This window comes from Ictalurus punctatus, chromosome 6 (genome assembly GCF_001660625.3).
Source record: "Ictalurus punctatus breed USDA103 chromosome 6, Coco_2.0, whole genome shotgun sequence".
Classification (NCBI taxonomy): Eukaryota; Metazoa; Chordata; class Actinopteri; order Siluriformes; family Ictaluridae; genus Ictalurus; species Ictalurus punctatus.
Genome location: NC_030421.2, coordinates 19,204,917 through 19,228,537, shown reverse-complemented (window position 1 = coordinate 19,228,537; position 23,621 = coordinate 19,204,917). Strand labels below are relative to the sequence as shown.

The following is a 23,621-nucleotide window of genomic DNA, read 5'->3' as shown; positions in this document are numbered from 1 at the left end:
TGGCTACTCAGACCACATCTCTGTTATGCTAATTCCAGCATACAGATGCTCCAAACTGGTTTTGAAGCAGGTGAAAACCTGGCCAGCAGGAGCCATCTCTGCTGTTCAGGACTGTTTTGAGTACACTGACTGGGACATGTTCAGGGAGGAATACACAGCATCAGTGACCAGCTACATCAGCAAGTGCATTGATGACATCTCCGTCTCCAAGACCATCACCACACCCTCCAACCAGAAGCCATGGATGACTGCGGAGGTGCGAGCACTACTGAGGACCCGAGACTCCGCCTTCAGGGCAGGTGACAAGGCGGCCCTAAGAACACTGAGGCCCAAACTGTCCTGGGACATCAGAGAGATAAAGTGTGCACACACCCAGAAAATCCACAGTCACTTCAAGGATAGCGGCGGCACACCTCGCATGTGGCAGGGCATTCAGGCAATCAGCAACTACAGGACAACATCACCCGTCTGTGACAGTGATGCCTCCCTTCCAGATGCGCTGAACAACTTCAACGTTGGTTTGAGGCACCGAATGATGTGGCAGCGAGGAAGGCCACCCCTCAATAGATGATGCCATCGCCAGCACCCTACATCTGGCCCTTACCCACTGGGGCAAGGACACCTACGTTCAAATGCTGTTCATAGACTTCAGTTCAGCATTCAACACAACCATTCCTCAGCACCTGATTGGAAAGCTGAACCTACTGAGCCTGAACAACTCCATCTGGATACTGGGCTTCTTGACTGGTAGAGCTCAATCGGTCCGGATTCCGAACAACATCTCCAGCACCACCATGCTGAGCACTGGCGCCCCCCAGGGCTGTGTGCTCAGGAAACTGCTTTTCACTCTGCTCACGACTGTGCAGCAATGCATGGCTCCAACCACATCATCAAGATCACCGATGACATGTCCATGGTGGGTCTCATCAGCAAGAAGGACAAGTCAGCATACAGAGAGGAGGTGCAGTGGCTAACGGATGGGTGCAGAGCCAACAACCTGTCTCTGAATGTGGACAAAACAAAAGAAATGGTTGTTGACTTCAGGAGTGCACGGAGTGACCACTTTCCGCTGAACATTGATGGCTCCTCCATCGAGATTGTCAAGAACATCAGATTCCTTGGTGTTCACCTGACGGAGAACCTCACCTGGTCCCTCAACACCAGCTCCATAGCCAAGAAAGCCCAGCAGCATCTCTACTTCCTGTGAAGGCTGAAGAAAGCCCATCTCCCACCTTACATCCTCACCACGTTCTACAGAGGAACTACTGAGAGCATCCTGAGCAGCTGCATCACTGTCTGGTTCAGAAATTGCACCTCAATGGATCGCAAGACCCTGCAGCGGATAGTGAAGACAGGTGAGAAGATCATCAGGGTCTCTCTCATGCTATGAATACTCAGTCATAGCATGTTATGTATACATTGATACCATTTTTAAATTATATTGTTACTCCTTGGCACCTATCTTCTGCACTACCTGTTATATCAGACACTTCCACACTAAAACTGTGTACTGTTCGGCGCTACACTGTCACTTAATGTGCCTATTGTCCTGTTTTAGTAGTTACTGTACTGACCTGTGTTTTTAGCACACATCTGCACGTGCACTTTAGGTAGAAATGTGTAGAACTTATTTAGTTCTGTGTTGTCTCATGTGGTTAGTGTGTTGTTTTATGTAGCGCCATGGTCCTAGAGGAACGTTGTTTCGTTTCACTGTGTACTGTACCAACTGTATATGGTTGAAATGACAATAAAACCACTTGAACTTGAACTTGAATTTGGGTGCTATTGCTTGTGCATGTTCAAAACATCTTTATAGAGAGAACTTTGACTTTATAGACCATAATGATTGTGCAATTTATATGCATTGCGGTTATTTAAAAGCTGAGATGGTCATTTTTAGAATGTGCCTTAATTTAAAAATTGTTTTAAAAAAAGGAGGACTTGAATTTAATTATTCAGTTAAAACCCTCAAAAGAATGTGAACAAACATATGGAAAGATAAAGACAAAGAGGTCCTCTAAACCATACCATAGTGAAGATGGCAAGGTTTAAGGTGCTTTGGGGGTAGGGAAGGAGTTGGTTCCCTTCACCTGACACACTGGAAATTCCTGTTAACATTGTCACAATCTCATAAAAATATTCAAATGTTGCATCGCTGTTCCTGGTGAAAAGAAAGAAGGGAAGCCAATTTCACCGGATGCACCTTTAACAGGAATGTGTGAATCATTGTGAGCAAGCTAGCCAATGAGCAGTGGCTTTTTCACGATCTATTTCTGTTCGTAGAGCAAAAAATAAACAAATAGTGGCCATGTTGTGTCTGAAATGTTTCAGTATTTTTAAAAATATAACTATTGAATTAAATATTCAGTATAACCGTACTTTTGCTCATGTGATATTGCGTAACTGAATTAAATCGTACACCACTGTTCATGCATTTCAATATTGGTGTTGTGCAGAAAAAAGTGTCAAATATTATTTATTGCTGTACTCATATTCTAAGACTAGTTATGGAATTTTTTTTTTTTTTTTCTCTTTTAAAAAGTCGGATCATTTGACTTAGATTACCGAGAAGATTCGACTCCCAAACGGCTCATTGTTATTTTTTTTCTCTCTAATACGGACACGCAAACGAATCACCAAACTTAGAGGATGTTCATCCAGCTTTGTTTTTTTTTTTACTTCGTAGCAAATAAACAAATCATAGATATGACACAAAACATTTTCTGGTTAATAGCTGAACATGATGGCTTAGTGAAACATACCTAAAACAAATTAAATTAAATCATTTTAATTAATAGCATATTTTTTTCCAGATCAAGTAGAGGAAAAAAATATGGAATCACTCAATGTTGAGGAAAAACATATGGAATCATCAGCAAAAAATCACAATTAATGTTTTGTTGCTCCTCGTCCGGCTTTTATGATGGCCTGAATTGTTTGAGGCATGGACTTCACTAATGAAAAACAATATTCTCCATCAGTCTGGTTCCCCCTTTCTTGAATAGTGGTTGACAGATCAGCTTTGCAGGATGGAGCCTTGTCATGGACCAAGTTTTTACATTTCACCTATAATTTTTCATAAAGATTGAGAACTGGACAGTTTGCTGTCTTTGAGTTGATATGCCTTTCCTGAAGAAAAGTTTAAACACGCTTTGCTCCGTGGCAATATGCATTATCTTCCTGAAAATTGACTTCATCACCACAAAACATATTTTCTATCAGTGGAATGAGAAAAATGTCCAAAATTTAAATGTACACCTGTGCATTGACTGTTGAGGTCTCTTCTGGTCCTTTACCTGACATGCAATCCCATATCATAAATGAGTGGGGAAATTTGACTCTTTTCTTCAGGCAGTCTTTATATGTTACATTATGGCCAATGCAGATTCATGATTCATCACTGAATATCACTTCCTTCAGTCATCCACACTCTATGATTGCTTCTCTTGAGCCCATTGTACCTTGTATTCTTCAGTTTAGGTTTTAGTTCTGGTTTGAATTTGGCTTTTCTGTACATAAATCCAATTTCATTCAGCCAATTTCTTACAGTTCTATCACAAACATTGACTCCTGACTCTGGCCATTTTTTTTTCATTTGTTTGTTGTGCATTTTCTATTTTCAAGGCATACTGCTTTGAATTTTCTATCCAGATTCTTTGACGTCTTCCTTGGTCTCCTTTTATAACCATCTCATTTTGTTTATACTCGCACCAAATTTTAGAGACAGGTGAATGGGAATAACCAGCGTCTTTTGCCACAATCCATGTTAGATTTCCTTCTTAGAGGAGTTTTAAAATCCTTTCCATTGTTTCTACTGACAACTCTCTTGTTTGGCAATGTTTCCTTTCAAAAAGTCTATGGTTCAGGTCTGTATGCAGTCTTTTAAGGTCTTTAACCACTCTCTTTTTACTGCACACTAATTTTCATTTTTAAACTTTTTTTGTCAGTATTTGTTTTGGAAATGCAAATTACAAGATGATTCCAACTTGAATTTTTTTCCTCAATAATGAGTGATTCCATAATTTTTTTTCCCCTCTACTTGATCTGGGGGGAAAAAATATTGTTTTGTGTCATATCTGTGATTTGTTTATTTGCTATGAAGTAAATAAAAAAAAGACAATAAGACTTAAAAAAAAAAAAAAATCCTCTAAGTGTGATGATTCCATCATTTCTGCCAGGGGTTGTACATCTACAACGGAAGGAAAAGTGAAGACAAAAACACACACATACGGCTCATATATGTGAGTCGGCTCTCATTGTTCACCTAAAAGAGCCGGTTCAATGAGCTGACTCGTGCGCGAACGACACATCACTATAAGAGGGAAGCGTTAAGACAGTAAGTGAACTGAAACGAAGTATAAACTTTTTTTTTGTTTTTGTTTTTTTTTTTTGTGGGAGTGGGTGCACCATAAGCGGTTATATAACACTTATAAGACAGTTATATAATACTACTTAACAATACGAACACGAAAGGGTTTACGTTAGCATGATATGATATCTTACAAAAGCGGAGACTGAACATTGTATTTCCCGTCACATGATATCCACCGACAACGCTAAATGTGTTTGATGAGTCAATTTTCTGTGTTGAAGTAGCGGGAAAGGTTAGTTATTATCCGTGGAAATGTGGTTGCTGAGACCTATAACTAACGGATACACCGTGCTGGTTGGTTGCTGTTTACATTCTGCTGGATTCAGATCCGATCGGACGCAGATTATGGAATTGTAGGAATTCCATAATCTGAAATCATAATAGGAATTGTAACAGGGGATTAGTTTTGTATTAGGTGAGTGTTGTAGTAACAGTCATTACAAACCCCTCCCTTCCAGTTAAACTCGGGAGAATTTGTATGTATTTGTTATCCCTGTTTGTCAATAGTTCTTCATAACCGTGGAAATCACAATACAGCATTATCAAAGCTATTATATTTGTTAGTGAGGTCTAGTAGTTATTAGTTCTTTTTGACTGGTTCACCTTCATTTGGTTGTTTAATCCAAACCTCAACAACACAAAAACAAGCAGGTCTGTAAATAACTTGAACCTAATGTGTAACGTGAGTATTAAATTCATGAACAGAAAACTCACAATGTTGTACACATTTTAAATAATGCTCATGAAATATAAATCTGTACAGAGGGGTCCTTGCCTTCAAGTCACTCAAAATATTGTTCATAAAGTATGACCTATTAATATGGTCTTAACTCACCACATAGCCTACGTTGAGATGTCTTTCTCAGAGTTGTTGAAACTGCTTGTGGGCAGACCGAGCAAAAAGTTTGAACGCTCTACACATGCTCTGTCTGCAGATCTGTGCAGAATTTAAGTAAGCACCCTTTCTCTCACGTCACAACAACCGAGGCGTCACCCCACGACCTCTTTCATTTCGCTCTTCATCTTTTCAGGCAAAGAATGACATTTAAAGACACTAGTAATAGTAAAATTTTGATTGTGGTAACAGGAGCAAATCTGGCTGTCTTTTGGGGCAGTGTGAACATAACACTCGTGTTTCCCAACACACTAAATCCAAAGGCCAAATTTTAAAAGCTGGCGGTTGTCAATGTCTGTCTGTGTGGTGTGAACTAGGATTATAAGAACTCAAGAATTAACACAATACTTTTGATAATGTGTTGGTATTTGGTATTGAATTCTTTACAGGTTTTGTGCTATATAAAATCAAGCTGTTTTGTAATTTTTGTCACATTTAGAGAAATATCTTGGTTAAAGAAAGTGTTTAAGTCAACCCCACTGTGTTGTGGTGGTCAGGTGAGACCTGCCTATAGCCCAGTGTAACATAGCACTTATGCTGTACTACAACCCCAATTCCAAAAAAAGTTGAGACACTGTGTAAAATTTAAATAAAAACAGAATGCAATGATTTGTAAATCTCATAAACCCATATGTTATTCATAATAGAACATATGAAACATATCAAACGCCCCCAAAAAAGTTGGGATGGGGCAACAAAAGGCTGGAAAATTAAGTGTTACTAAAAAGAAACAGCTAGAGGAACATTTTGCAACTAATTAAGTTAATTGGCAAGAGGTCAGTAACATGACTGGTTTTAAAAAGAGTATCTTCGAGAGGCAGAGTCCCTCGGAAGTAAAAATGGGATGGAATCTGGATGGAAGCATATGTTGCTCTAAAACCTGTATATACGTTTCAGCATTGATGGTGTCTCTCCAGATGTGCAAGCTGCCAATTCCATAGGCACTAATGCACCCCCATACCGTCAGAGATGCAGGCTTTTGAACTGAGCGTGATAAAAAGCCACATGGTCCCTCTCCTCTTTAGTTCTCTTTAGTTCAGAGGACGTGGCGTCTGTGGTTTCCAAAAAGAATTTCATATTTCGATTTGTCTGACTACAGAACAGTTTTCCACTTTGCCTCAGTCCATTTTAAATGAGTTTTGGCCCAGAGAAGATGGCAGAATTTCTGGATCATGTTCACATATGGCTTCTTCTTTGCATGATAGAGCCTTAACCAGCATTTGTGGATGGTACGGCGAACTGTGTTCACAGACAATGAGTTCTGGAGGTGTTTCTGAGCCCATTAACCTCCACCTGTTAATTTTTAGTAACACTTACTTTTCCAGCCTTTTGTTGCCTCCGTCCCAACTTTTTTGAGACGTGTTGTGGCCATCAGTTTCAAAAAAGATTTTCTTAAAATAGTACATTTACTGAGTTTATACATTGTATATGTTTTCTATGTTCTGTTGTGAAAAAAAATTGAAAAATGAAATTTGCAAATCATTGCACTCTGTTTTTATTTCCATTTTACACAGTGTCCCAACTTTTTTGGAATTGGGGTTGTATGATTAATGTCTTCGTTATGATATTTTGGCTAAAAGAATGTTCTTTATTAATGTGAATACACATTTCTACTTGATCATTTGAATGCAGTTAAAACATCAGTAATGAATGAATGCATTTATAAAATGTTTAAAGATTTACTGTTACAGAGCTATTACACAGATGTTCTTCAATCACATTAAATGTATTTGTGGTGGGAGGTGTCATATAGTCCTGTATAATGATAGCAACATAATGGGTGTGTTGTATCTGATCTGATCACATGACTGTACATCACCTGCCAATGTGACCGGTTATATTACCTGTAATAAAGATTTCTCAGTACCACCACAGCCTATTTGCTGAAAGCATTTTTTGGATGTGAACTGTAATTCTATAGTAAAGTGCTAAATGGTCTGCACTTATTTGGCGCCTTTTAACCTTAGCAGTTCTACAAAGCACTTTACACTGTTTTTCATTTACCCATTCACACACACACTCACACACCAATGCAAGGCGCTAGCCTGCCATCGGAAGCAACTTGGGGTTCAGTGTCTTGCCCAAGGACACTTCAGCATGTGGGCCGTGAATCGAACCACCAACCCTTTGATTAGTGGACAGCCCGCTCTACTACCTCAGCCACAGCTGTCTTCTTGTCTATTTGGTCTCTAAAACAAATTTGTTTTTGTTTCCAGGAGTGATTGCCCTTATGACACCCTCACAGGCCTAGTATGGGCGAGAAGACCAGTTCCTGTCTGTGGACTTCTGTGCCTCAGATTTCTCCTGCACCATGTAACCGCTATAAGCATGCTATTTGTGCTTACAATGGGAACGTATACCTGCTCGGAGGTAGAGGGAAGCACTCATTAAAAGATTTCTGGAAATACTCTGTGGGTAAGTCATCACTATTGTTCTGTGTCTGACTCTAAGATGCATTTCATTAGTTGAATAAAATGCTTGGTGAAATGAAATAATTTTTTGCATAATTTTAGTATGTAACAAGTGGGTAAAGTTGGACTGTGATGATGACAATGCACCTGACGAATTGGAGGAACACAGCATGGTGCCTAATCAGGTGATTTAAAATATGAATCCGGTATTTATTGTTGTCTTTACATGTAATGCTTACATATAAAGTAAGTGATCAGCGACTGGATAAGTAATATGGTAAAACAATGTATTACCCATTATATTACCCATATTATGCTTTTATTCTGTCTCAGGGTGTCCTCTATGTTTTCGGAGGCTTGAGGGATTCAGCATATTCTGACTCAAAAACACCTCTCTGGTTGTTTGACACAGGTGATGCCTAATGAATAAATGAAAATGTCTAGCGTGATTTATCTAAAGAAATCCTAATAAACAATGTAAATCATTCAATAGATTATCGTTAATAAATATTTTTGTTAAAGTGACATTGTCAAAAGGACCCACAGAACCATGTTTTCCAGTCATATATGTTTCATTATTTTTTAGATACTCACTGTCTCATACATTCTTATTTTTACTCCCAATCCCTATTTTCTGCAGCTAAAGAACACTGGTTCTACATAGAAGAGCAAAGTCCACTTTCTCAGGTAAGAGATAATAAAGATTAACATAAAATTTATAAAGACTCCTGCATAGTTAAATGGGCGGCAGCCTAGGAAAACACTTTATGCAGTGAAACGAGGACATTTTTTTTAAAACACGACAGGCTTTCCTGGAATTAAATATGTTTATCTTTTGCATGAATCTCAATTACATGTAAAGGTCTATAACATTTTAAATTCTGGTTACCCCCACAAGCAAAAAAAGAAGCAAATTGCATTTAAAGAAGGTAGGAAAATAGCCATGGCAAGATTAAAAATTATATTTATTTAATTTTAAATATTTCCATGTCATTTGTTGAGGTGTATGTTATAAGCAGAAAAGCCCTATTTTGGCCAGAACCTTATTTTTCACCATTTTTAGTTATTTACTAAAACACATGTGGCACCATCCAATGGGTTTTCCCAAACCACCACTTATACTATATGTTCTAACACATTAAGGCTTTTGAATGCATTAGTAAACTTTTTTACAGGTGAATCTTATCTGCTCTACATCTTTTTTTTTTTCTTCTAGAATGTGGCACCATCCAACAAAAAGGGACACAGTGCTGTTGTGTTGGGATCCTGTATGTTCATTTATGGTGGATACATCGACATGCGAGGGACCTCACAGGAATTCTGGAGATTTGACATGGGTCAGTAATATTAAGTTATAGGAAGAAACATGAACGTGACCTAAACTCTGAGACAAATGATTTGAGATGCATGTGACAGTCGATATGCCTGGATGTTGTTTCTCTTCTCCAGTCTTGCCCAAAACATTTGTCTGTGATTATTTTGGTGCTTAGGAGGAACGCACGTAAAGACAGTAAATTAACGAAATACAAATCGGTGGCGCATAATCCTATTGCACACTGGACATATAATACTATATATAATATCTATAGTCACAGCCAGTTCCTGCTGTGAAAATCCCGCCTCCTGTCACATGATCTCAAAATATGTATAGGCAGTAGCTAGCACATACTCATGCCTGCACATGGCTTTACTTTTTATGTTCCTAAGAAAAATGTACCTTTCAATCTATCAGTCATTTTGGTAATTAATAATAATTTTTTAAGTGTTTCCAAACATTTTGCAGTATTCTTGGTTTCATAACTCAGGGACAATTTGCACACAGACACTGAGCCAGACATTATTTCTCAAAAGTTTAGTCATTTGTAACTGTGAAATGTGAGTCAACTGTTCTCTGTTGCGCCTTCAGCTGCAATAACAGCAATTTCACACCCAACAGATGAGATAAACACCCAGTAGACAAGATGATATTCAAATTATGATCTGAAGTATTGTAAACAGTGGTTTTCAAATCCTCGTACCAGTTTCAATAATAAAAAAAATTATTTCCCAAAGTAGTCACATCAACCGTATGCAGGTTGTGAAATTCACTACTTTCAGTGTTATTTCTAAATAGAGTAATGTCCAAATTTTTAAACGATAACGTATACATAAACAATTACAATCCAGTAGTCTAAAAATCCAGTGTTCTCTCACAGCTGCTCTGTTAAATGCCTGCTTTCAGCTTTTGCAAATAATAACTGTAACCATGTGCCTCTGTGTTAGACTCCAGGTTATGGTCACTCTTGAGTATTGAACAAGTGGGTCCTGGACCTCGGCATAGCCACTCTGCCATAACCCACCAGAACTATATGTACCTGTACGGTGGTCTGCAAGGTCTGAAGGAGCAGAGGGACCTATGGAGATGGAGCTGCCACAGCCATACATGGACCTGCATCAGTACCTCGTGAGAAAATCATATGATCAACCCCAATGAGTGCTAAAAAGATATTTGTGTTCAAATTAGTACAACCGAAAAGCAGGTATGAAATTTGCAGAAGTCTTCCACCAGTTGAAGACAAAATGATACCATTGACTAGGTTTCAACAATGAGAAGATTTATCAAGATCATGCATTAGTATCTCAAAATTATTATTAAAATGCTGATTTTATATTACCATGGCAAAGTGGTATCTAACATGTTAGACATTCACTGAATGCTCACACATTCCGTGAAATTTCATGAAATGCTCTGATTCCAAGAGCTTTTAAATAGAGCCTTTGAGAAGTTTTTCATTCACATGTACTTTATAAACAAAAGAGTCATCTTTTATTTTGCATTCATATCATTGCCAGTTATACTGGCCCAAACACTTTATTAGGACACTATACTAATACTGGGAATTTTGCTCTTAAAACAGCCTCAGTTCTTCATGGCATTGATTCCACAAGATGTTGGAAACATTCCATTGAGATTCTAGTCCATGTTGACATGATTGCATCATGCAATTCCTGCGCAATTCCTGCATTTTTATGCTATGAATCTCCCTCTCTACCACATCCCAAAGCTGTTCTACTGGATTTAGATCCAGTGACTGGGAAGGCCACTGAAGACCACTGAACTAATTGTCATGTTCATTAAACCAGTTTGAGACAACTTTTGCTTTGTGCCATGGTGCATTATCATTCTGGAAGTAGCCATTAGAAGTTGGGTAAATTGTGGCCACAAAGGGATGCACATGGTCAGTAAAAATTCTCAAATAGGCATTCCAGCGATTATTTCTTGGTATTAATGGGGCTTAGTGTGCCAGAAAACATTTCCTGTACCATTACACCAGCTCCACCAGCCTGGTCTGTTGATACCAGGCAGTTTGACTCCATGGATTCATGCTGTTGGCGCCAAATTCTGACCCTACCATCTGTGTCCCTCAGCAGAAGTCGAGATTCATCATTTTTCCAGTCTTCAACTGTCCAGTTTTGGGTAAGCCTGTGCTCACTGCAGTATCAGCTCTCTGTTCTTGGCTGACAGAAGTGGAACTCGATGTGGTCTTCTGCTGTTGTAGTGCATCTGCCTCAAGGTTTGATGTGTTGTACTTTCTGAGATGCTTTTATGCTCACCACAATTGTACAGAGTGCTTATCTGAGTTATTGTAGGCTTTCTGTCAGCTTAAGTTGACCCCGAAGAAGGTGGCCCACATTTTATGCATTGTACTGCTGCCACATGATTGGCTTATTAGATAATTGCATGAATGAGTATGTGTACAGGTGTTCCTAATAAAGTGTTTGGTGAGTGTATATGAGTGGAGGTCATAACAGGGAGTCAAAATTGAAGCCAAAATGTCTCTGAGGCCCTCTAGTGGTTGGCTTTAACCCCGCCTATTCCTATGCTAGTAAATGAGACCCACGGCAATCTTCTGTTTTTTAAGTTAAGTTCCACAAATTATTTTCTTGAATAATGTTGTCATTTTCAGCTGACCTTGATATCTCTCCCAGTAAGTTTCCTTATGATAAATGCGTTTTATAGGAGTTATTTGGAGCTTCAGGTTAAGTACACTTAACTGCAGCTGTCAGAGCTAGATGAAAATCGTGCTGAGTGTAAATGTTGACTGCTGTTTACCAGTATAATTTCAGTTGGTATCTTACATTCACTACATATACTTACATTAAAATGATGGAAAATGTCAGCTAGCTAGCAAGTAGTAGCTCAGAAAATCCTGACGCAAAGCTTAAAAATCTTTTTCTGACAGCAGTAAAATCAACATGCCTGTGAATGATACAGTTTAACATTTTATATATTAATTAATAACGCTGTGCTTTGCACTTTGTGCACCATTTTAAGTTGCATGTTAGGTAAAGAATTGTGGATGGCATGTAGTGACCATCTTTTAATATGGGTGGGTACACTGCCCGATTGGCCGTATCAACTGTGCATGCACTGGCTCCTCGGTTTGTACTGCTCAAAAAAGACTTCAAAATGGCACAATGGGAGTGAATAGTGCCATGTTGCCCACTCATATATGCAGTCACTGTACTGGACCCACAGTTATGTGCTTGTGGTTATGGATTAGTTTGTTTCAACATTTCAGGAGAGAACTCATGAACTGTGGCTAAACATATGGCACATGCAAAAACTTCATGTGCATATTGTTTCTGTCCCAACTTTGTGTGATATCGTTCACATAGTTATTCTTTGGAAATCATTCAAAATACACCCACATTGGCATGCACAATTTATTCGTTTGCCCTTACTAAATAGTAAATCAGGTCCCAAGTTTAATTAGATACATAACTCCATGTACTATTTTATGTACCACTAGTACCTTGTACCTATGCTCTTTGGCCAAATTATCAGGTTGTCATAACATATATGTGCACTTTGTAGGTCTACAGTTACTGACATTACTAGCCCATCTCTGTTCACTAGATATTTTTGGTTGGAGAACTATTTCTAAACCAGGCAGTGATACTGACACTACCATGTCAGTCACCTCTGCTCTGAGAGTGGACCACCATCCAAATAAGATCAGGTCAGCACTGGTCTTTCCATTTATGAATGGAGTAGAGGTGGCTTGACAACATGTACTTAGCAATAGCAGGGCTACAGTCAGTAATTGTATGCTTACAACATAATGTATGTGGTAGGTGTACTTAATATAATGAGGATAGGAACAAGGCATGTGTACCGAATAAACTGGAACATGCAACTTGCATATGTATGAATATATGGTTTTAATAATATATGACATATTTATTTTGAGTAAACCTTGTGAAGTGCACCTAATTAAAATTAAGAATATTTTGGAAAAAAACTGTACAAAGAGAGCATGAAACACTGATACCTTTGTAATAAGTATGAGACCCTTGATACGCCCAGTAGAAAATATAAACTGCCCAAAACCCACATGCTGAGAGTTGGCACATTACCTTCTCTTAATCTTACTCACTTGCCATTGAATTAACCTTTACTAGTAACGCTTACCGCTGCTACTTAATGATTAACGCTAGAGTTTTGTTTCTTGTCAGGTAGTCAAACAGGCAACAAAATGAAACATGATAAAAGACACAGCTCTAACTATGTTGTTTCAAGAACGTGAAAAATACATTGAAATGTAACTGGCCATTAGTTAATCCATTTACTTGGCTACTTTTTTTTTGCCTGTTTGACTACACAAGTTGTTAAACAATAAAAATGTTATGTGTTGATTTTTAATACTGTATCATAGAGATGTGACCGTGAGGACATTTTCCTATCGTTTAATCGTTGGGCAATGAGCATAACTACAAGGCTACATGGAGTTATGTATCTAATAAAAAACTAATAAGAAAAAACGAAATCTGACTCCTGCTGATCTGTGCTGCGACTCTGACTCATTCGGCTCATGCTGAATTGAGCAGACGCGTTCAGTTTTTAATTGTAGTGTCCGTTCTCTAACTGAGCAAAATGATTTTTATTACTATAAAAAAGCAAAACGACACTGGGAGCAGTGCCGCGTTGGGCAAGTGATGTAATCGGTGTGCAGCCGAACACTGTGTAACACCGAGAACACCGACTATTGTAGCAAGGCTACCGTATCACTCCAGGTTCTACTGGAATACATCTAAAAGAACAATGGATTAATTGCCCATTCATTGTACTATTATATTTAACATTTGATTTTCTGCCTCCCTACTTCAATGTGCAGCTCAGGACCCTCTAAACTGATGGGCCACTCAGCTGCGGTGTACAAGGACAGCATGCTGCTCTTTGGTGGAGGAGAGACCCAGACTGCTCCCACTAACTGCCTGTGGAGTCTCAATCTTACCACACTAATGTGGGAGAGGCTGCTTTCATTGCCTGGATCCACTGCTCCATGCCGGATTCACCACCGCTGTGTTGGTCTTGGCCCTAAATTCCAGCCCAAACCACCAAATAATACCAGTAATAAAGAACTCTCCATATCAAAAAGCAAGGACAGCACATTCAGACCCTTCAAGAACAAGTGTTTCCCTTCCAGTCCCTTAAAGCAGCAGCCTGATGAGGACATAGAGCTACAGAATCTGCATGTGAGCTTAAAAAGTACTAAGACATATGGGAACTGCCTCACCTTTGAAAACCAATTTGTACAAGGAAACAGGGACAATGAGCATTCAGAAAATGAAACAGAGGACACTATGGAGGTCCCAATGCCTGACTTGCTGCTCATATTCGGAGGTAAACCTCTAAAAGACCAAGCTGCCATTTCGGTGTGGCAAATGACTTTGGGAGATAGCTGAGAGAGGGTGAAAAGTTCTATAGAAGCAAATGCTACTTTCTCAGAGAGAGAGAGAAAAAAAATAGACTTAATTGTCCTATATGAGGACATACTTATCGTTTTTACTGCTGGTACACTAGTGGCATTCTGATTTATTAATCTGATTTATATATTACCATATATTGGGGGTTTGAATGGGGGTTCAAATACCGACTCCTCCCTGTGTGCACAGAGTTTTCATTCGTAGCTTGGGGGTTTCCTCCAGGTACTTTGGCATTTCCAAATTGTCCGTAGTGTGTGAATGTGTGTGCAGTTGTGCCCTGCAATGGGGTGGCACCCTGTCTAGGGTGTCCCCTGCCAAGTTCCCTGTGATAGGATAAGTGGTATGAAAGATGGATGGATGGATGGATGGATACCAGTCATGGTCATGGTGGAGCCGGAACCCATCACAATATTACTGGGGGACCTGTGGGAGGATTCACCCAGAATTCACCCCGGATGGGATGCTTGTCCATCACAAGGCACCTTACACACATTCTCATACTCGTTCACAATCAAGGGCAAAACCAATTCACCTATTGGCATTTTTTGGGAGATTGGAGGAGACCAGAGATCCCAGAGGAAACTTACATGTGCTGTACATGTTCACCCTTATGCTGTACATATCTTTGCATCCACTGTATCATGTTTTTGCAGATTTTCCTCAGCATATTTGGGTTGACACATTTGCTTAACATATTCCCATTAATTCCTGACTTTTTGGACTCTCTGTAGATCACATAATTAGATTAACTTTGTTTTCTTTACAGTGGTAACAAACACCCAAGTTCAGCATGTTCACAGTATGATGAGACCTTTTCTTGTTTATAGAACATACACAGATATGTGTATGCCTTGTGAATTATGAATGAACATTTTAGACACAAGCTACCTAAATTAAACAAAGTAAGCTGTGATTGAAAAGTTTGTAACGTGTATCTTGATTATGCAGTAATGCTAAAAATAATTCCAAAATACTTTGGTACTTCACAGATCCAAATGTGTTTGTATTTATTTGATGATCATGGCAGTGAATTTGACATCATCCACCTGATGTTCCAGGCACTATGAGGTCAGAAGTATTGCACAGGCAGAACAAGAGATGGCGCCACAGCACCAAAACAGAAGTGCTTCTTCATTCACTTCTTAAAATGGTTTATATACAAAAAGATTAATGTCCATCAATTTAAAAACACACTAATGTGGGGGGAAAAATCACATCTTAGTAACTATTCAGAGATCCTGAATTCATTAAAGGGTTTGGTCTAAAGAAATGTTGATTGACACACGATAAACCTTAAAAAGCATATAATACCATTAATAAATATTTTACTACACTTTTGATAAATGTTTAACACTCACATTAAGGAGTAGGCCTATACTGTAAAAGTCATATCAGACTTTCCAGGAAAACAGACTGTAACATGAGTCTAATAGAAGGGAGTTACAATATGACGTTTACACTTTATTGTGTATGTAACCTTGGCTGGCCACCAGAGCTGTGGAGTGTGCGGGTCAGCTAATGCTGTTCTCGCCTCTACACACACACACACACACACACACACAGTAATCTCCTCTCAGCCCACGTGGTTTCAACTATAAAAAGTTAGGCTTTAGTATGTTGATTGCATTGGGGAAAGGACGGAAAGCACAACATCGGTTCTGTAGTACGCAGAGGCTATGCACCCGCTAGAACGTCAGGATTCTCTGCTCTTTTATCATTCCAAGCGGCGACCTGGACGGAGAGAAGGTGCGATAACAGAGAGGACACTGTTTCAGCTCTTAGTACTTTAATGACTAATTTGTGCAATCGATCGGATCTCGGACTCTGATTGCATTCTTTTTGTGTTGGAATGATTTTTCTCCTGCCGTCATTATAAGGACGAAATGTGGCCTGTGTTTTACGCGCACTGATCTAGCCTGAGGCTGAGTTTGGATGCTCGAAGTCAAGCCCATCTCTTCTGACCGGAGTCTCTGCATCCTTCACACACACACAAAAAAACCATGACGCACGGAGCTGTCTCTAAGACAAATGCTGGAAGTCTGGACTGTTCCTAATTCAGATCCTTCTTAAGTCCGAGCTGACGAAAATAACTTTTCAAGTATTTTTTATGAACACATTGTGTAAATATCTCATGTGGCTGCACAGCGTCGATTTACCTGGCACGACGGATCTGTGAATGCAAAGTAAAGAAATATCTCAAGGCACCCGGTCTGTTTAATTAAAGACGATCGGCAGTCGACGCGGCGGAGAGAAGATGAAGGTAATCATGCGGGTGATGTGTTGTTTGATGGCATGCGTGCTGTCAGTGCGGGGCGCCGGGAGCGACACCCACGCGCTGCCCCGGGACTCGTGCGCGTCATGCGGCCTCGGCCGTCCAGACGTTCCAGACGCGATGGACACGGACTTTCTGGAGGCGGTGAAGAGGCACATACTGAGCAGACTGCAGATGAGGCAGAGACCTAACATCACGCACCCGATCCCGAAGGCGGCCATGGTCACGGCACTGAGGAAGCTCCACGCCGGGAAAGTGAGAGAGGACGGGAGGTTCGAGATTCCCAGCTTTGATGGCCAAGCCGCTTACAGCAACGAGGCGCAAGAGGAAACCTCAGAAATCATCAGCTTTGCCGAGTCAGGTGTGTAGGACATGTCAAACTTTATAACAAATCAATCCTATTTTTCCCGGACTTCCGTAAACACGGGAATGACGTTTGCACAGATTATGCAGCGTTTATTATTAAAGTTACCAAAACACCCTTGAGCACGTGGACGTTGTGTTTTAGTTTTATTGATTTTATATTTCAAGCAAATCAGCAGGAAGACTAATGCAGCATGATATATCGACAAAATGTCATTGAAGATGCAACATGATATGTGCCATATTGCATTATTTTTTAACAATATTAGGCTACATAACCTAGTTATTCAGTGCCTCCACAGAAACATATAAAATATATGAAATCGCATATTTAGATTATTATATAATAATATTATACAACCCTATCTCATAGGGTTAAATAAACATGAATAAACATATACAGAATAAACATGTAGTGATTGGTAATAGAACTCATTTACACATTGCAACCTTCTGCAAGCATGGTATGGTAAATGCTAATAATTTGATCAACATTATGGAATATTTTCACACTTTTCACTAATTACAAACTGAAACTGGATGAAACTATTGGATGATCGCACTGACAGCTAGCAGCATTTCTTTATCAAACTAATTTCATATATTCATACATGTCACAAATTAGGTATATTCTGCTGTGTCCAATTAGATATTTCCAATAACTGTAGATTAAATCCTTAAAAGACCTTTGGTTATAATAACTTTTTTCCCCTTTCGAATTAACCTTATCAACAAGAGTAAGAGTCAAACTTTGAAGTGTAAACATTACTTATTAAATTAAATGTAGTTATAGATTGAAACATTGACATGTCTGTCCAGATCTTGGATGAGAAATTATTATTGTTGTTGTTTTTTTTAAATAATTATTTTTTTATCACTGTTGATATGATGGGGACCTGACATGAATCTATAAGGTGTCTAAATTTTCTCACTCTTGATGGTTGTAGAATGAAAGATGAAGCATGATACTTCTCAGCCTCACTCCTTTATTTCCTATTCTAAATACCTGTACAGCACAGTAAGCTTGGACAAGAATAAATGAAACACACTTAAGACAACAAGGAATAGCAATTATTGATAGGGCACTGTGTGTTCCTGTTAAACCCAATATGTCAACATTAGGAACAAAAAAAAGAGAGAAGAAATCACACCGAATAATGCATGAGACATTTGAGTTGTGGTGGGGGATAGAGGCTGTAGTGGGGGGATGGTCTACTCATATCGCAGTTCTGCAAAGAATGCTTTTAAAATATCAAAGCAAAGCTAGGCCTCTTTGCATTTTCACCCATTATTCAGGACACCTTTGAGCTGCATTGTGTCACAAAACTGGCTTTGGTCCCTGCTCTCTGGACCTCTTCTGCCTCAGGGCCAGCTGGCGCTAACCCCCAGAGTGGAGGTTGCCAGCCAGGGCATGGCTTTGGGACAAGCTCCCAAGGTATTCTGCAATGAGCGGCACACTCCTCCACTGAGCTTTCAGATGTGCTCATCCTGTGTAGTTCCCTGGATCCCTATGACACTTAGGAGATAAGTCAGCAAATCACTGCAGTTGCAGTCTGAAAACTGGCCTCTCAATAAAGAACCCTTTCTTCACTTAACATGGAACAGAACTTTTAATAGTTTTATTAGTGGTTTGTCCAGAATGTTTGCTTGCATCTCACACCCTACTCTAGGAGGGCAGAATGGAGATCCCTGCCAACATGCAGGTGAGAACAGCTGCCAGCTTCACGTCTCTGTTAACTCTGTTCTGTGGTCCGTTTCAGAAGGATTTGGTGTCCCGTAGCCACGGGAGCGAAGCGAGAGATGTGTGCTTCTCATTTGTCCATAGCTATTCGGACTCGCTGAACTCTTAACATCCAGTCCAGCACGGGAAATTAGGCTTTATTATTTGACATTATCCAGTGTAGCGGTATTCAGATGGTTTGCAACAGGACCTGCAATTTCATCATGTCAGTCATACCCCATTTGAATTGATCCTCTTGGCAAATCTTTGTTTTATTGACATAGGATACTGTTTTGGAAATTAGATTCTATAGTGTCAGGAGATTGGCAGGATGTTAGAAGCTAATCAGACAACAGCCCATATTCTTGAACTAAGCAGCTCACCTAAAGCAATATGAGCATGAGCGCAATCTCTAGTGAAGCATTATAAAGAGCCTCCTATTTATGTGTCCACTTATCCATTTACTGTTTGACATTTTTTGGGGGGGATTCTTGGTGGATAGCTAGGGTACACTGACAGCATTGGCACTCCACTGTTCTACGCCCATGCTTGCAGTGGTGGGGCAGCATGTGGTCTGAAAGCTGTAATAAATGCAGTGGACTTTTAGCTGTGTTGATCTGTTCAGGGACAAACGGGTAGGAATGGGCTGAAACAGCTGAGTGTAGTAAATTCAATGGGCCACCCAGGCATCTGCTGATACCCAGCACATGCTTGGGACCCCTCAAGGTGAGTAAAGTGATGTAATCAAGTCAATTTTACAGGTCACCTGTAAAATGGCTGTCAAATTACTTTTACCTGGAAAAAAAAAACCCTTTTAGAATTTAGAGTAATGTTGGATTTGGACTCTCAATTTTCTTTGCTGCTTAGGATAGTCACCTTAACTGAATAGATTTGTGTTTGGCCTATTTCACCTATACACCACCTCCTAAGATTACAGAACACCGGAAGGGAACCGGAAAGGAATGTCATACGGAGCTCCATAAGGGAGTAAAGTGTTAATGAGAGCAGGTAATCAACCCTTCTTTCCTCTGCCTCCTGTAAACTTGGCCAGACAGTGCTGATTGCCCATCTGTGGTTCAGCTCAGCTGAAAGTAGGCACACCCAATCAGCATGTGGGCAATGGATCATTTGGCTACTTTCCAGACCTCACCTCCCTTCCTGCTTTCCTGTGCAGAGGAACGCTATAGACTAGTGGACATTGTTGGTCCATCATTCAGATCAGTCTGCACTGCGCATCTCATTCATTTTGAGAAGGAGCTGTTGAGGCAGGCAGTAGAGCACTTTCTTGCTTGAATATTTATAACCTGAGGGCATGCCAGCAGTTAATGAGGTAGAAAATTTCAGTTGAAATGTTTGCTAATCTGTTTTACTCATATTGTGCTACACAGCTTTTAACAGCTGACACCATGTCCCCAGTGCTTTATTTTCTGTCCCTCCTGAGTTTTAACTGTGTGCCACTTTGGGACTGCAGAGAAACTGGGTTCCTGCCAGAGAGCAGAGTCAGGCAAACGAGTCTGGACAGGGCTGAGTGCACATAAAGCCATTGCTACATGGGGCCAGACAGGCTGTCAGAGAAACAAGCTATCTTCCAAGGCAAGCTGTTGACACTGACCTTAGCTAATCAGTTTGCAAACAAGGTAATTCAACCAATCCAGCACAGGCCAGCCATAAGCAGCTCTGCAACATGAACCAAAAGATCAAATGAAATATGATTAATTATACCATCCATCACTTTGGAGCTATCAGCAACCAAGTGCCTGCTGGCTCAATGGAACTTTTCAGAAATGGAAAAGAAAAGGCCAGCACCCTGAACTGTTCTAAACACTGACTACATGCTGAATACAACAGTATATAGAATACTGTGCTAAGCAAATGTTTCTTATTTTTCCTGATCATCCTTTTTATTCAGAGGCAACATGCTCAATACTAGGCTGTGCCATGGTTGTCTCATAATACCTCACAGAGTGCATTGTGCTGTCAGTCTCCAAGGCTCCAGGAGCTGTGGGTTTTTCACTACGCTCACAGTGAACTCAATGAACCCCCCAGGGCAGAACTCACAATCCACCCTTACTTCCCTGCATCAGCAGCCTGCAATACATGGCCAACTGGGCCCAAGCCCAGTGTTGTGCTGCTGCAGCCTCTCCATCAATCTGGGTGATATATGAAAGGGTGAACAAAAGATCATTTGAGGTATCTGAACCTGTCAGGGCTTTCATGTGATAGAACGGAGCAATCTACCTCAGGCATAAATAGCTATATATGGTATTTTTGGAACTTTCATAGCAACTTTCAACTAAATATTTGTTATATGTCTTTTAAAATCAAACAAATATATGTGCTTCAATAAACTTTTTTCTCTCCATCTCCTATAGATGACCTGACGTCAGTGAAGTCCAGTCTCTATTTTGTGATCTCCAATGAGGGCAATCAGAACCTTTATGTGCTGCAAGCCAATCTATGGCTGTACATCAAACTTTTGCCTGGAGGCCTAGAAAAAGGTGTGCGTCGGAAGGTGACAGTGAGGGTGCACTACCAGGAGCCTGGTGGTCAGCAAAAATGGGTTGAGAAGCGCCTGGAGCTGAAGCGCAGTGGCTGGCACACATTCCCACTGTCAGAGGCAGTCAGAGTGGCACTAGAGAAAGATGAGCGACGGCAGGACTTGGATGTGCACTGCGAGAGCTGTGAGGTAGCCAATGTGGCGCCTGTGCTGGTGGACGTCGGTGATCCCTCTCACCGGCCTTTCCTGGTGGTGCGGGCACGCCAGGCAGAGGGGAAACATCGTATCCACAAGCGTGGCCTGGAGTGTGATGGAAATCATGGTGGTCTGTGCTGCAGGCAGCAGTTCTACATTGACTTTAGGCTCATAGGCTGGAATGACTGGATCATCGCACCTGCTGGCTACTTTGGCAACTATTGCGACGGCAGCTGCCCTGCATATATGGCAGGCGTGCCGGGCTCCGCCTCCTCATTCCACACAGCTGTGGTCAATCAGTACCGCATGCGAGGCATAAGCCCAGGCTCAGTGAACTCCTGCTGCATCCCTACCAAGCTCAGCACCATGTCCATGCTCTACTTTGACGATGAGTACAACATTGTCAAACGGGACGTTCCTAATATGATAGTGGAGGAATGCGGCTGTGCCTGAGGCTGGTTAGGGAATTGTAGACTTTGAATGTAATCAAAAGACATTACAACAGCAGTGACATATTTATGGTCCTGTACCACAGGCATATAAATATGTTATTATATGTTCACTCAAAATGCACAATCACACACTAGTGTGTGTGTGTGCATGGAGCAGTGGTTCGTCAGATATATAACAGGAGTAATTCTGTTATTATCTACAAACACAAAGGCATTGAAATGAGAAGGGAACAGTCATCACCAAACACTTTTTTTTCTAGTTGAAAATATGATGTTGCCCTTTTTACTCGAACAGTACAGAAAGGGACATTTACCTGTAACAAGCTGGTGTTGCCCATTGCTTTGAGTACTTAGCAGCAACCCTTCCAATTCTAGTGAAAGCACTGACATAACAATGTCCTTCACACTTCAGAACATCAGCACTTCAAAGACAGTGACAAATCATTCCATAGAGGTGGAGTTTTCAATAACTATGTATAACATCACCTTGTATGTTCCTCAAGGCATTTCCACTACCATGGCTGAAATTTTCTGTGGCATTGTTCCATATCAAACGGGTAGGCTAAATGAAACTGCTAGTGCCCTCTTAAACAACACAACAAGGCGGCTTTCCCTCACCCTGCACATGCATAGTCCATGTGGCAGACCGCTGAACCAGGATATGAGGTCCAACAGGTGAAATGTGATGTTATAGCTGTTTGGCTGTGATCTTCAGTGGTTCATAAATGCTGTCAGCACCATGTGCTCTGTGGAGGCATTATTACTGACCAGCTGGCAGTACAGCACTTGCAAAAATGCCCTAAATGCACAATTTAAAGCACTTGCCTATTGAAATGCCTTCTAAAGGATTGTCAAGAGGTGCACCTACCCCAATCCTCACTCAGTCCTAGTCATATAAAGTGCCGCATAATCTATGCAATGTATAATAATCCTGTTCCAGACCAAGTGTTCTGTTCTGCTAATCTTTAACTCTTTATCAAATACTTGAAATGTGATCTTTCGCTTTCTTTCCAAAGCGGATGATTGTTCATATGTTGCACTGAAAAGTTGCAGAAATAATTAAAAAAGACAAAAAACAAAATGCTATGGAAAAAAAAAATATTTTTTATAATAGTCAACTGAATTTTGTTGAAAATTTTGTGTGTACCGTATAATGGAACCAAAGAGGCCAATATTTTAGTTATTATAATATGGTGGCAAGGCTATTACAATATTTGTACAATATTTGTTTATCCTTTTTAAGAAGCCTAATCACTGTGTCAGGGTACAACATCACAGATTTCATTTCAGCTCATGATATGTTTTTTTATTTTGTACAGCAAAACCTTCATATTTAATTCTCTCATTTTCTATGTAATGAAACTTATTTTTAGCTGTTGGTACAAAGTCAACCAGTAAAACATGTCATTTCTGTACAGTTTATGTAAAAATAAAATAAGCTTCGTAAATATTTTGTAACTTTAAAATAAATTCTTACTCTGCATTATGGTGCTTTTTGTGGAGTTTTGAAGTGGTTATTTGCAAATAATATTGACATATTTGAGACAATTCCGTTTCTTCTTGCATTGTAAGCTGTTGTAATATGAGAAAAAGAAATACTGATTTTATTCACTACGTCAAAATGAGGGAAAAAATCCAATCCATGAGTTTTTCTTCTCTTGGTTCTCTCATAATACATTCAGATCCAGTGAAGA

At 40.0% G+C, this 23,621-nt stretch overlaps 2 protein-coding genes across 5 annotated transcripts; both read left to right on the top strand.

Annotated features, from left to right (window-relative positions):
- The first annotated feature begins 4,251 nt into the window (after positions 1 to 4,251).
- si:dkey-3d4.3 (actin-fragmin kinase) lies at positions 4,252 to 15,348 on the top strand. 4 transcript variants are annotated; one of them, XM_053680967.1, is made up of 9 exons: positions 4,477 to 4,787; positions 7,484 to 7,682; positions 7,781 to 7,863; positions 8,012 to 8,090; positions 8,319 to 8,365; positions 8,895 to 9,015; positions 9,941 to 10,121; positions 11,087 to 11,135; positions 13,837 to 14,002. In XM_053680967.1, exons 2-9 carry the CDS (start codon positions 7,520 to 7,522, stop codon positions 13,849 to 13,851), a joined length of 738 nt encoding a protein of 245 aa, XP_053536942.1. In that variant the 5' UTR covers positions 4,477 to 4,787; positions 7,484 to 7,519; the 3' UTR covers positions 13,852 to 14,002. The 4 variants fall into 4 exon arrangements, with proteins under 4 accessions (XP_017325806.1, XP_053536942.1, XP_053536943.1 ...); XM_053680968.1 differs by having other exon boundaries at positions 4,478 to 4,787; positions 11,090 to 11,135; XM_017470317.3 differs by lacking the exons at positions 4,477 to 4,787; positions 11,087 to 11,135 and adding an exon at positions 4,252 to 4,336 and having other exon boundaries at positions 13,837 to 15,348.
- A 303-nt stretch (positions 15,349 to 15,651) lies between these two features.
- On the top strand, positions 15,652 to 23,413 carry inhbb (inhibin subunit beta B). Its single transcript, XM_017470320.3, has 2 exons — positions 15,652 to 17,061; positions 21,156 to 23,413. The coding sequence occupies exons 1-2, from the start codon at positions 16,683 to 16,685 to the stop codon at positions 21,926 to 21,928; spliced, it is 1,152 nt and encodes a 383-aa protein (XP_017325809.1). The 5' UTR covers positions 15,652 to 16,682; the 3' UTR covers positions 21,929 to 23,413.
- The last annotated feature ends 208 nt before the right edge of the window (positions 23,414 to 23,621 follow it).

Excerpts from the sequence above, each read along its gene's own strand:
- inhbb (XM_017470320.3), top strand. The coding sequence starts at position 16,683 with ATGAAGGTAATCATGCGGGTGATGTGTTGTTTGATGGCATGCGTGCTG. Across the intron at positions 17,062-21,155 it reads CATCAGCTTTGCCGAGTCAG|ATGACCTGACGTCAGTGAAG; the intron begins GTGTGTAGGACA and ends CATCTCCTATAG.
- si:dkey-3d4.3 (XM_017470317.3), top strand. The coding sequence starts at position 7,520 with ATGGGCGAGAAGACCAGTTCCTGTCTGTGGACTTCTGTGCCTCAGATT. Across the intron at positions 8,366-8,894 it reads AGCAAAGTCCACTTTCTCAG|AATGTGGCACCATCCAACAA; the intron begins GTAAGAGATAAT and ends TTTTTCTTCTAG. Across the intron at positions 10,122-13,836 it reads TGGACCTGCATCAGTACCTC|CTCAGGACCCTCTAAACTGA; the intron begins GTGAGAAAATCA and ends TTCAATGTGCAG.